Source organism: Pteropus alecto, unplaced genomic scaffold (genome assembly GCF_000325575.1).
Source record: "Pteropus alecto unplaced genomic scaffold, ASM32557v1 scaffold5, whole genome shotgun sequence".
NCBI classification, from domain to species: Eukaryota; Metazoa; Chordata; class Mammalia; order Chiroptera; family Pteropodidae; genus Pteropus; species Pteropus alecto.
The window spans coordinates 6,850,441-6,862,630 of record NW_006441953.1 but is presented as its reverse complement, the minus strand read 5'-3'; the positions used below and the strand labels follow the sequence as shown (position 1 = coordinate 6,862,630).

General features: G+C 34.8%; 1 protein-coding gene across 2 annotated transcripts in view; it reads left to right on the top strand.

Annotated features, from left to right (window-relative positions):
• Positions 1-12,190, top strand: part of COL25A1 (collagen type XXV alpha 1 chain) — a 404,747-nt gene that overhangs the window by 204,017 nt on the left and 188,540 nt on the right. For both annotated transcript variants that reach the window (XM_006918911.1, XM_015594880.1), the window contains exons 3-4: positions 7,883-7,927; positions 9,943-9,950. In XM_006918911.1, coding sequence (XP_006918973.1) covers positions 7,883-7,927; positions 9,943-9,950 — 53 coding nt within the window. The remainder of the gene's footprint in view (positions 1-7,882; positions 7,928-9,942; positions 9,951-12,190) is intronic.

Here is a 12,190-nt window from a genome sequence, read left to right as displayed (position 1 = left end):
AGTCTCCTGCTCTTTCCTTTGCCTTCAGAATTCTGGATCAGAGTATTTGCTTTTTGGGATATTTACTGTTGTTTGAGATATTTTATGGAATTTTCTCTGATGTCCTTGAAGAATCTATATACCTCTGGAGATGAAACTTCTAAGAGGTTTTAGCTTTTTATTAGGATGTGTCAAATTGTTTAGAAGTCTTACTATTTTTATTGACAATGACAATAATATAGCATGACAGTGATATAGTATGAAAATAGTTTCTAAGCTTTGCTGCATTAACGGAAAATAAAAGAAACGGTCAGTTAATGTGGTATATGGCACTTTACAGTTTTCATCCTCACAATAATAATATAAATTTGGTAGAGTCAGTACTATTTACCAGATCTTTTAGCAGACTAAAATCAAAGAGGTTATTGAAAGTTAGCTCAATTTACATAGTAGTGAAAATCTTTTAACTCTTATTCCATGTTCTTTTCATTATACTAAATTGCCTCTTTGAATATTACAAGTAGAAGGTACTGTTAATCTCTCATACTTTTATTCAGTGTTTCTTATCAATACTCAAATATATTATGATCACTTAATGACTTAATACAAAAAGATAATATAAATAAAGCAAAAAGGGGCTAACATTTATTGAGCTCCTAGTTTGTGCTTTTACAGGTATTCATTACCTCCATCATGGGAATTCAGTCAGGAATTAATTCCCTAATGACGCATGTCATTAGTGACCGTGAGGTCATTTGTGTAGCAAAATGGCTACATTTCTCCTTGTGCTCAGGTTTTTATGAAAACATACCTAAGCACAATCACCCAGGGCCGAGACTTACTTTTTTTTTTAATAAACACTTTATTGAAATATGATACACATGTAAAAAAGCAGTATATATTTAAAGTTAACAACTCTATGAATTTGGGATAAGTATATATCTGTAAAACCATCACCATCATCAAGGCCATAGACATGTTTGTCATCGCCCAAAGTTTCCTCCTGTCCCTATTATTGTTATTGTGATTTCGTGGTAAGAACGCTTATCAATAAGATCTACCTTCTTAGGAAATTTTAAGTATATAATAAAGAGTTGTTACCTATAGGCACCATGCTCTATGGTAGATCTCCAGAATTTATCTGTCTTGTATAACTAATGCTTTGTACCCTTTGATCATCATCTCCTCTCCATTTCCCTCTTCCCTCAGCTCCTGGCAATGATCATTTTATTCTCTGCTTACATGAGTTTGACTATTTTTGATTCTGCTTATAAATTAGATCATACAATATATGTCTTTCTGTATTTGGCTTGTTTTAGTTAGCATAATGCCTTCTAGGTTCATCTATGTTGTTGCAAATGGCAGAAATTCCTTCTTTTTAAAGGCTGAATAATATTCCACATGCACCACATTTTCTTTATTCATTCATCTGTTGATGGACTTTGTTTCCTTATCTTGGCTATTGTGAAATGCTGCAGTGAACCTGGGAGTCCATATCTCCTTGAGATGTCGGAAGCCAGCCGACCAAGTCAAACCGGGTCCCTGAATGGGGGAGCGGGGACTGAGATAAAAGGGAAGACAGACAGGGTGCAGGAGGGAGAACAGATCTCACAACTGTCTCTCCGAGATTATTTCTTATGCTTCTTTTTATACATAATCTGTTCCTTTGTGTATCCCAAGATAACATAATAAAAGTAACATCCTGAAGATCGAGGTACAATCGACACTTCCTTTGACACTCCCTTTGTCTATACTTAATCTTCTTCTTCCTGGAATTCCACAGAACCAGCCTTTTCTTTTTTATGCAAGCAGGCCTCCCGAGATAATCCATGCACTCTTTTGAATTTGGGGAGCTTTAGCTCCCTACATTGAGATCTTGATTTTAATACCTTTGTCTAATTACCCAAAGGTACTAATGCTGGATCATATGGTAGTTCTGTTTTTTGTTTTTTTGAGGAACCTATATACTATTTTCCATAGTGACTGCACCAATTTACATTCCCACCAACAATGTGTCAAGGTTCTCTTTTCTTAACACCTTCTCCAACACTTACCTTTTTTACTTTTAAAAATAATTATCGCAAGAGGTGTGTGGTTTTGATGGCCTTTCTCCAATGTTTACTGATGTCAAGCTCCTTTTTGTGTACATCTCGGCCTGAATGTCCATTCGGGTCTTTTGCCCATTTTTGAAGTTGGGTTATTTGTTTTTTTTTTGCCATTGATTTGTAGGAGTTCCTATTATATTTTGGATATGAACCCCTTGAAAGGTGTATCCTGTGAATATCTTCTCCCATTCTGTAGATTTTTTATTTCGTTGATCGTTTCCTTTGATATGCAGAAACTTTTTAGTTTAATGTAATCCCACTTGTTTATTTTGTTTTTGTTGCTGGTGTTTTTCGTGTTATATCTGAAAAATCATTGCCAAGACCATTGTCAGGGAACTTTAGTCTATGGCCATACCACCCTGAATGTGCTCGATCTTGCCTGATCTTGGAAGCTAAGCAGGGTCAGGCCTGTTAAGTACTTGGATTGGAGGAACTTTATACCTATGTTTCTTTCTAGGAGTCTTATGGTTTCAGTTCTTGTGTTTAAATCTTCAATCCATTTTGAGTTGATTTCTTCCCTTTGTTTCTATTCACATTATTTCTTCTCCCCCAAAAGCAAATATAGCCAGAAATGTATGTTGAAATAGAAAGCAAGAGATAAAAATAAAACAAAACAATATGCCCAGCCAATTATAAATTCTAAAACTTTCCTCAAACACTCCCTGTGTGTTTAACTGTAAATGTTTATAAGACATATAAATATTTTTAAATACAAATAAAATCCCAATAAAAAAAAAATCTCAAAGTATCCAGAAATGTTATGTTTAAACTCAGCTTGAAATACTAGCGGGAATGGAGAAGAGTGAACAGATCCAAGTAATAAGAGTGGAATGGACAAGTTTTTGGTAATTTATCTGATAAACCAGGTAAGGGTATTCTAGAAACCTGCAATAACCACCCACCCTCTAAGACCATGCATGGGAAGGCCCAGATGTAGGCATATGTTTATTTCTAGGCACATATCTAACTTTAAAGAAGAGTCTTATCACAGGGAGATACATCATTATTGAGGTGTAGAGTGCTCCAGCAATATTAGTTGTAGGCCAAAAAAACTGGTTTGGCTTAAGACATCTTGCTATGATGTGATTTAATGACCTTGATCGGTCTACAGTTGTTGGATGCTGGTTGTTAAAGCATTGCCATTATGGCTGAATTTTACTACTTCTTTCTGAAGCTGACAGTTCGCATCATCTTTCAAGCAAAAATTCTTTCTGAAGCATGAACAGTACCGGTTATCATGAAATTTCTTATCATGAAAAGCTATCTGGTTTTATAGCCTCCCTCTGTTTTCTATAATTTATTCTTCATTTCATGAATTCTCTGCTTGTAAGTTTTCACTTCCTCTGTTGCTGATAGCTTCTGCTTTTTCTCTTCCCATTTATATTCTTGAACCAGTTTCTTTTGCAGAGTCGTGCCTTTCTGCTGATAGAATTCACTGAGAATTTCTGCTGCAAGGATCTGGCCAAATTCAATGAATAAGAGTCAGGTTCCAGCTTCTATATTTGTTCGTACAGCTCGTGCCTGGCTGACACTTCATCACTGTTTGGAGTGGAAATGGCCATTATCTTTTTCAACTGTTGTTAACTTTGGTTTTGTCTGGGAAACATCCACCATTTGTCTTTTCTGATTTTTCATCTTCTCACTCTGATGATCTGCCAGCTGTCCATTGTCAAATTTATCCCATCCATACCATTTTTATTATTTTTACCCTTAAATTCAGAAGCAATATCAAATTGTCTCATCTGCATAGTAGACTTCTTCAAAACTTCTCTTTATTTTTTTTGTAAGCAAGATCTTTAAGTCTTACTGGGAGTTTTGTATAATTTATTAGTTTACTAAGCTCAGTGTAATGCTTACTCCTGTCTTGTTTCTTACAGTAATGTTAACATGCTCTTCTCAAATCTAGTATTTTCTTTGTAAATCCAATAGAGTTTAGATTCTCATCTTCTCATAACTTCGTTTAGCTTCATTTTCTCTCTCAAATATTATGAAAATCTTTGTAAAACTTTGTTATATTTAATAGATATCTATCTTGCCAGTATCTTTTCACTTTCCTTAGATTCTGTTTTTCTCAGTTCTCAATATAATAAGCAGGTTTACCACAACATTTGATTCATTTCTCTAAGCCTTCTGATAGAGTAGTTAATGTAAACATGTCCAGAAAGATTCTAATTTTGTTTCTTGATTTCTTAAAAATATTGTTCATTTTTTCATAATCTGATTTCTTTTAGAAATATTTTTTGTTTATTTTAAACTATTTAAAAATATTTGTGCAATCTGTTTTACTTGATAAAATCTACTATTAAAAAGCCTTCAGGGGAAGTGACAAACTAATTCTAATAAACAAATATAATTATAAGCTCTAAGACTTGTCATAAAAATTATGACTGGGCCCTTTGGCACCTTGTCGTGGGTGAGACAGTAGTCAAAGAACCTCCCACTGTAATTTTCCCTCATAGTTCCTAGCATTTTCTCTTTATCTTTGAATATTCGTAAATTTCTCCTTCCATGTGCTTAATTGTGATTTGTTTTTACTTGCCATTTAGAGTATAAATTTAATCTTAGGACTCCTATATACGATTCTGAAAAATTCTCATCTATCATCTCTTAAACAAAGGCCTCTCTCTATCATTTCTTTTGGATTCTCTTATTGATGTAAGTAAAATTTTGCTTCTTAATATAGATAGATACATAGATAGATGGTGTCTTAGTCCACTTGGGCTGCTATAACAAAACATCACAGATTGGATGACTTATAAACAACACAAATTTATTTCTCTTAGTTCTGGAGACTGGGAAGTCTAAGATCAAGGCACCAGCGTGGTTGCATCTGCTGAGGGTCCTCCTCCTTGTTCACAACTGGTGGCTCCTCACTGTGTCCTCACGTGGTGGAATAGACTAGGAATCTCTGTGGGTCCTCTTTTATAAGGCATGAATCCCATTCATGAGAGCTCCAGCCTCATGACTTAAGCACCTCCTCAAAGCCCTGCTTCCTAATACCGTCATCTTTGAGCGTTAGAATGTCAAAATGTGAATTTTAGGGTGTTCAGACTATAGTAGATAGAGGATGGATGGATGGATGGATGGATGGATGGATGGATGGACAGAAGATTAGATATTAGATCTCTCTCTCTGGGCTGCATTCTGCATCTTCCACATCAATTCTTTCTTTAACCATATCCAGGCTAGCACTTAATTGGTTTATCATTATAAAAACTTTTTAATGACTGTATTTTTCATTTTCAGGATTTCTAAAGGGTTCTCTTTCAAATCCATTTGTTCTTTTCCCCCCTTGTTTATATTTCAAATCCTTGCTATTCAATGGGTGTTACTTCTTCAATTTTCTCTTATAGCTTAATTAACATACCAACCTTTGCATGATGGTTTCTTAAAATTAATTAATGTTACCTGGAAAGGATTTACGATCTTATTATTGAGTGCTCTCTTTTTTAAATATTAGATTTCTTCATTTGTCTTTGGACTTTTGGTTTATATGTTCACTAGGAATAGGAGGTATGTGTGTGTGTGTGTAGTTTTCTTTCTCTGTGCATGTCTACCTTTCTTTTCTCTGTGTTAACCCTTTCTTACCTAACCATATTATGTTTGTCTTTACCTGACCACCAAGGCTTCTAGACCAGATTTGTTTTAAAATGGTATTTTAGGACTCCTGTTCCAGATTTATATTGAGACTATCATAGAATTAGGCATCAAATCATTAGATTCTTTCTTCATTTTCTGATTAGGAGATTATGTCTCTATTTCTCAGCCTTTAAGCTAGGGATATGGGCTTTTTTTTTTTCTTCCCATCATTTCTTCAGTGTTTCTAAGCCCTTGTCTTTAAGAAGTGAGTCTGGCTCTGGTTAGAGAACTTTGGAGCATTTATGCTTCAGGAACTGAACTAATAACCACCATTCCTACTTCTAGAACTGGAACCCAGCAGGCTCATGGTTTATCCCTGTTCTCTATTGTGCATTTCTGGTCCATTTCTGGCCTATGAACATGTCCATTTCTTTTTGAATACAACTACTTCTAAAGTTTAAAAAAAATTTTTTTTTTACAATGGACCATGTGTTTGTAGTAGAAGGAACAAATCAGAAGATAAACTCATTGTGCCATTTTCACAACATACTACTAATGAATTTTTCATGTGTTATCTTAATCTTTTCAATTTCTTTGTCTCTCGAGGACAAATATACATCTTATTTATGACCTATAACTCCTCTATGCAGATCAGACATCATAGAAATATAGTAGCTACTAAAATCTTCTTAGTTTAATTCATTTTATAAAAGAAAAAAATCTTATTTTTAATCTTTTTTAAATTAGAGTGGACCTGATTTTTATTCATAAGGGCATTGTAAATATCAGAATATGGCAAAATATATCTTTGTATATGTGTGTTTGAGTGTGTGTATAAATATATATTTTTCATATCTGTTAGGGTTCCATTGGGTTTATTTACTTGTTTACATATATTCCTTCTGCTCCCAATCTGGCCAAGAATACCCTGAATGTGATTAAAACCACTTTTTATTCCAGGATCCAGAAAGTAATCTGAAATTTCTAATGACACTTTTGGACTCTGCTACAAAGCTCCTTCTCCTAATATTTTCAATTGACTTTATTGCTTGATTGTTTTTAACCTCTTACAAAACACAGATGGCCAGACTTACTCTGTGTAAGGGCTTGAGGGGAAACTAACTGGCCCACTGATGTTTTTATTTCTCATGATAGTGTTTCCATGTGGAAGTCAGTAGCTCAGGATCACATTGAGAGCCAGCTGGATGCTAAGGCCTTTGCTGCTTGTGTCTTGAACTTTGCAGAATTTGGAAGTCATCAGTGCAACTTCGCAGCTCATTCTTTAAAACCAGGAAGTTCTATATTTTCCTTGGCCTCCTTCTTCCAGCAAATATTAGAAGACCTCAATTCTCATCATGGGCTAATTATTCTCTTCTATTTGCCGGAACCATAATTCAGTGGGAGCTATTCCTACCCAAGGAAATGAGGGGAGAAATTATATAATTGAGAATAATAGTTTGAAAGCCATGAATGTTTAGAATCTTGTGCTAAGTCTGATACATACTAGCTTGGTGGTCTTCACTGGCAACTCACTGGGAAAAAAAAAAAAGATTTTTCCCCCTTTTAAAATTGGGTCATCATAAGACTAAATATTTTTGAATGATAATAATAAGCTAGCCCCTTAGAAAAATGAGCTTATAGTGACTACCTTTCCAATAAAAAGGGTCATGATTTTAATTCAGCTGGTTCTAAGTTAGGGAAATTTTAATATATGAAAATTCACATTTAATAAGATAGAAATATTTGTAAGATTATTTTCATTACTAATATGTACATTTAGCTAACTGCCAACTAAATATTTTCAAGAGAATCGTGATGGACCTGACTGAAGAGAAACCATAGTCCTTTGTGCAGAGTACTTTTAATTATTAATATGCTGAAACCTTCAGAAAAGAAATTTTCCTAAGAAACGTGAAATCTCAACACCACCAATTTGCTTAATAAAGCCTTTATTTATTGATGACATCCATGCAGGATGAACAAAAATTCTGAATCATTAGCATTCCTGAGTTACATGATAGGTGGTGAGAGATCTAGTACAATTTTTATAAATAAATGAAGCTTAAGAATTACGTTGAAAAACCGAAGATGGTGCTGGCCTTTACAAATATCTGGTCCTTTTTTTGAAGTTGTTAGTTTGAAAGAGTGGTAAAATATATAGAAATTATTTACTAGTCATTTTGGAATCAAAAATTCAAAAATCATTCTTTGTATTTCAGGCCCTCCAGGAAAACGAGGTAAGAGAGGCCGAAGAGGAGAATCTGGTAAGTCTCTCTTTCAGCAGCTCTGTGTCATTCAAGTTCTGCTTAGGTTCCCACATCTGTGCCTCCTAATTTATGAGTATACCATTTTTTTGGTTGTTGTGTGCATGTGTATGTTTAAATCTTTGCTAGATCTAGAATATCTTTTTGTCTTCTGATTTTCATCAAATTGTAAGAAGGAGACGTTTGCAAAATATTGTTAATTACAGTTTAATAACCACTGGCACTCAATTGGGACCTATTTACTGTGTTGAGTCTGTACTTTTAGTGTATAGTCAGGGAATTCTTAGCTGCACACAGTGTGGCAACATCACTCATGCTTCTGTCTTCATGGGTGATCAGGAAATGCAGTTTCTCTGTGAAAACATCTGTGTTGGGACACCAGGGCACATGCTTGGAAGTTTTTATTATCATTTTGGCCAACTGGTATAATTTTGTCACCCTTTTACTCTCATTCTTTTCAAAATTTGAGAATTTTTGTTCCCCTTGTATAACCATGGAAATTTAGTGATGACAGGACACTTAGTAGTCAATCCAGCATTTTCATTTTGTAGTTGAGGAAATGGAGACCCAGAGTAGTCAAGTGATTTGATCAAGGCCATATAATTTTTTATGAGCAGAACATAAAATCCAAACAATTGTCCTGATGCCCACTTCAGTGAGTTCTTGCTTTCAGGACAAATCCCTATATGTAAAGTGAAACAGAAGAGTCAAATAAAACCTATTATTTTGAAACCAAGATATCCAAATGAGTGAGTTCGCTTACTGTTTTACTTGTTTTATAAAGTCTAAGACCCTGAAAATGTAATTGACCACGTGAAGTCTTATCAGGCCATCAGTTCTTCCTTGCAAGATAAGAGGAAGGTAATTGATTCTAGCATTTACTAAGAAATGTTATTTTCTCTAAGTATTTCTCAGTATTAAAAATGATCAGTTACTAAAGGTTGAAGCAGTAGAAATAGTAATTGTTCGAAAAGAGCAGAGTGGATTGATTTTTTTTGGTCTCTTTTCCTCTTTTGGAAAAAAGATGTCAAAGTAGAAAAGATTTAGGAAAATTCAATAATTTGGGTAGTGTACCTGCTTAATTACTTGAAGAGTATTCTTAAAAGTTGTCATCAAACCTCACTGAATCCAAATAATTGGTATGTGTACAGGTATTCCCCTTACAAAGTGCATAGTTTCATAGGAGAGAGTGCTTTATAAATTTGTTTTGAGGAAACAAATGATAAAACATTGGTAGAGTCAAATAATCACTAAATTGATATTTGTGTCAAAAGAAAGAGGATTGAGGGGGAAAAAGTTAAAATTTCGTGCTTATAGAGAATTTTATAGAAAATATAAAAGTCAAGTCCCAACTAGCTACTTAGAACAGGTGTTTTAATTGAGCATATGGTACATGAAATGTTGAAATTTTCTTAGACTTTGTCAGTGTTTTGATGAGAACACATAGTTTTAAAGAAGCTTGTATAAACATTGAGGCTTTTAAAAAATATATTGACAATATTACTGAATGAAAAACATTCTTAGAACAAATAATGAGTACATTTCTGATTTAGCCATTTTACCAAACTCAAGTAAGAAGTGTGTGTGTGTGTGTGTGTGTGCGCGCCCGCGCACACACACATACATATCAGTTCTCTGTAACTGGTCTATCATAAATGACCAAAGAGCCTCCTGATTCATATTTTATCAAAATTTTTAGGTATATAAATTAGACAGTCTTTGCTTAAGATATATGAACATCTCAGTAATTCATAAAGATGCCTCAGAGAATTCAAACATTCCTTGAAATTTTATGAAAAATTTTGTGTACATATAGATGTAAATGTATTTTTCTGATAAGGTGTCAAAGAGTTCATGATCTAACAAAAGGTTAAGAATCACTGAATTCTAAATGACACATGTTCCTTGCATTTTGCTGTTGATTGTGATGATGCTTTACTTAATATTTTGCATATTCACTAATTCATCTCTCCCTTTTTCTTACTTTCTCTACTCCCCCAACCCCCACCATATAGGTCCTCCTGTAAGTATCTTTGCTGCATTTTGGCTCCTCTACGTTAATCAGGATCACGTATGTTAAAACTTGGTTAAAACATCAGAATATAGTCTGTATTTCAGTTAGAAAAATATTACTGACCTTTAAAGAGTACTAACTTTGAGAAATTATTATTTTTTAAGTACACTATTTTGTGATCATGTGATACATTCGAGTGCAATATGTGTCAACTAAAAATATTTTTATTCTTAACACCATCACAAACTCATTACTCTCTTGGGACTTTTGAAATAACTTATGAAGTTCCTGATATTAAATGCTTTTCCTGGAATTCTGAGGGTTTTTGCAAGCAAATCTCCAAGCTCTTTCGCACTTCTTTTTTCATTTGTTTAAACTTGTATCTGAACTCTTTGCATTTGCCCCATCCACCAAATGTAGATGGCAACATGATCGGGGAAATGATACCCCCCGTGGGCTCGGTCCAGCACTCCCCCCTTGGGCAACACTCCCTTTGAAGTCTGCTGGAGTTTTGCCTGCATAAAGAGCATGAGATGGTGCCCTTGGAGAGTTGCACTTTCATTTTGCTTTCCTTGAGTAGGTCATAGCAGCAACATTCCAGTCTGCTTTGCACTCACAGGAACAGATTATCTTGTCAGCTTTGAGCTAGATGTGTTTTTGAGTAATATCCTGGATCTCTGTTTTCTGACCCCAGTGTTTGTACTGTGCACTGTACATCTACGGTAGCAATGATCATTGGCCTTGAGATATTTTCTCATCCCAAATAGCCAGTTTGCTCCAGGGTTCACAGACTCCACACTGGCAACTTATCTAACAGGCCAGCATGGTCCGTGGAGAGGGGCTTAGCCGATACTCATTTACTTTATTCAGAGGAAGCATTGGCTTCCAAATATCTTTTGCAGTCTTCCTGCCACGTTCAAGGATGGAACATAAATCATGTTAGAAATGACTGTGCTTCTGTAACTGACATTCAGTTCTTACTTAATGCTGGGCAGATGGCATGCCCCAGGCCTCAAAGCCTGATTCTTTGGCTTCTTATTTAATACTCTGTCTTTAAAACCAGAAGCAAACCACTACTACCCAGAGGAAACTCTGGAGATTACAGCCAGAATAGAGGGTTCAAGGCCTCTCTTTGTGGATGTAGGTATTAGGCAGGCCAATAGGTAGTTAGAGTCATTTCTGCCTTATGGTGGCTTTCAGGATTCTAATATTTCCTCTGTGGCCTTTCACACATTTAGGTAGCCATGTAGCTCTTTCTTCTTATGGTTATTATTAGTCCAGGTTCTCTACCTAAAGATTTTAATTGTTCTTCCTTTTGTTATTATATAAAAAGAAAAGAGGACTGATGTATTAAGCCCCTAGTAGATGGCAGGAAATATTCTATGCGCTTAACATTCATACTTTCACTTTGTCTCATAAGTACCCTCTAATGTTACTATTTCCATTGTTCAGTAAGGAAACTGAGGCTCATAGAGGTTATCGATGGTCACACAGCCAGAGAGGGTTTGCAAAGCTGGATTTCAATTAGATATGTCTGATTCTAAACGTTTTCTGCTTATCGCATTATCCTGATTCCTTATAAATTATAAGCGTGTTATATGAATCAGTGGTACACAGGATTGGAAGACCGTAGGTCAAATAATATTCCTTGATATAAATAATTACATAAATAAAAGCCTGACCAAAAACTATGAAGTAGCTAATCTATAAAACAAGTATTAATACTGCCCCATCTCAACTGCATTTTAAAGAAGTTATACTGTGTGTAGCAAATTGCTTCAAATCCAAGAAATGAGGTATAATCATGAGTTTTCATACTGACTAAAAACTAATTCAAGTTGCTCACATTTGACAAAATGAAAAACCATTGGTTGTGAAAAAGTGAATATATACACACACACACACACACACACACACACACACACACACCACACACACATATATATATATATATTATGCTATCTTTACTAATACAATGGAGTCTTGCCATAGTGCTTGGGACCCCATATCAGAAGGGCCTTTATGACAGAAATACCTTGCAATGAAATCCTCTTAGGTCTTCAATTCTTTTTTTTTATTAAGTTTATTGGGATAACATTGGTTAATATAATTATATAATTTTCAGGTGTACATTATCATTTGACATCTGTATATTCTATTAGGTGTTTACCACCCAAAGTCCAGTTTCCTTCAGCTACCATATATTTGATCCCCTTTACCCACTTCTCCTTCCCCCCTACCCCCTATAA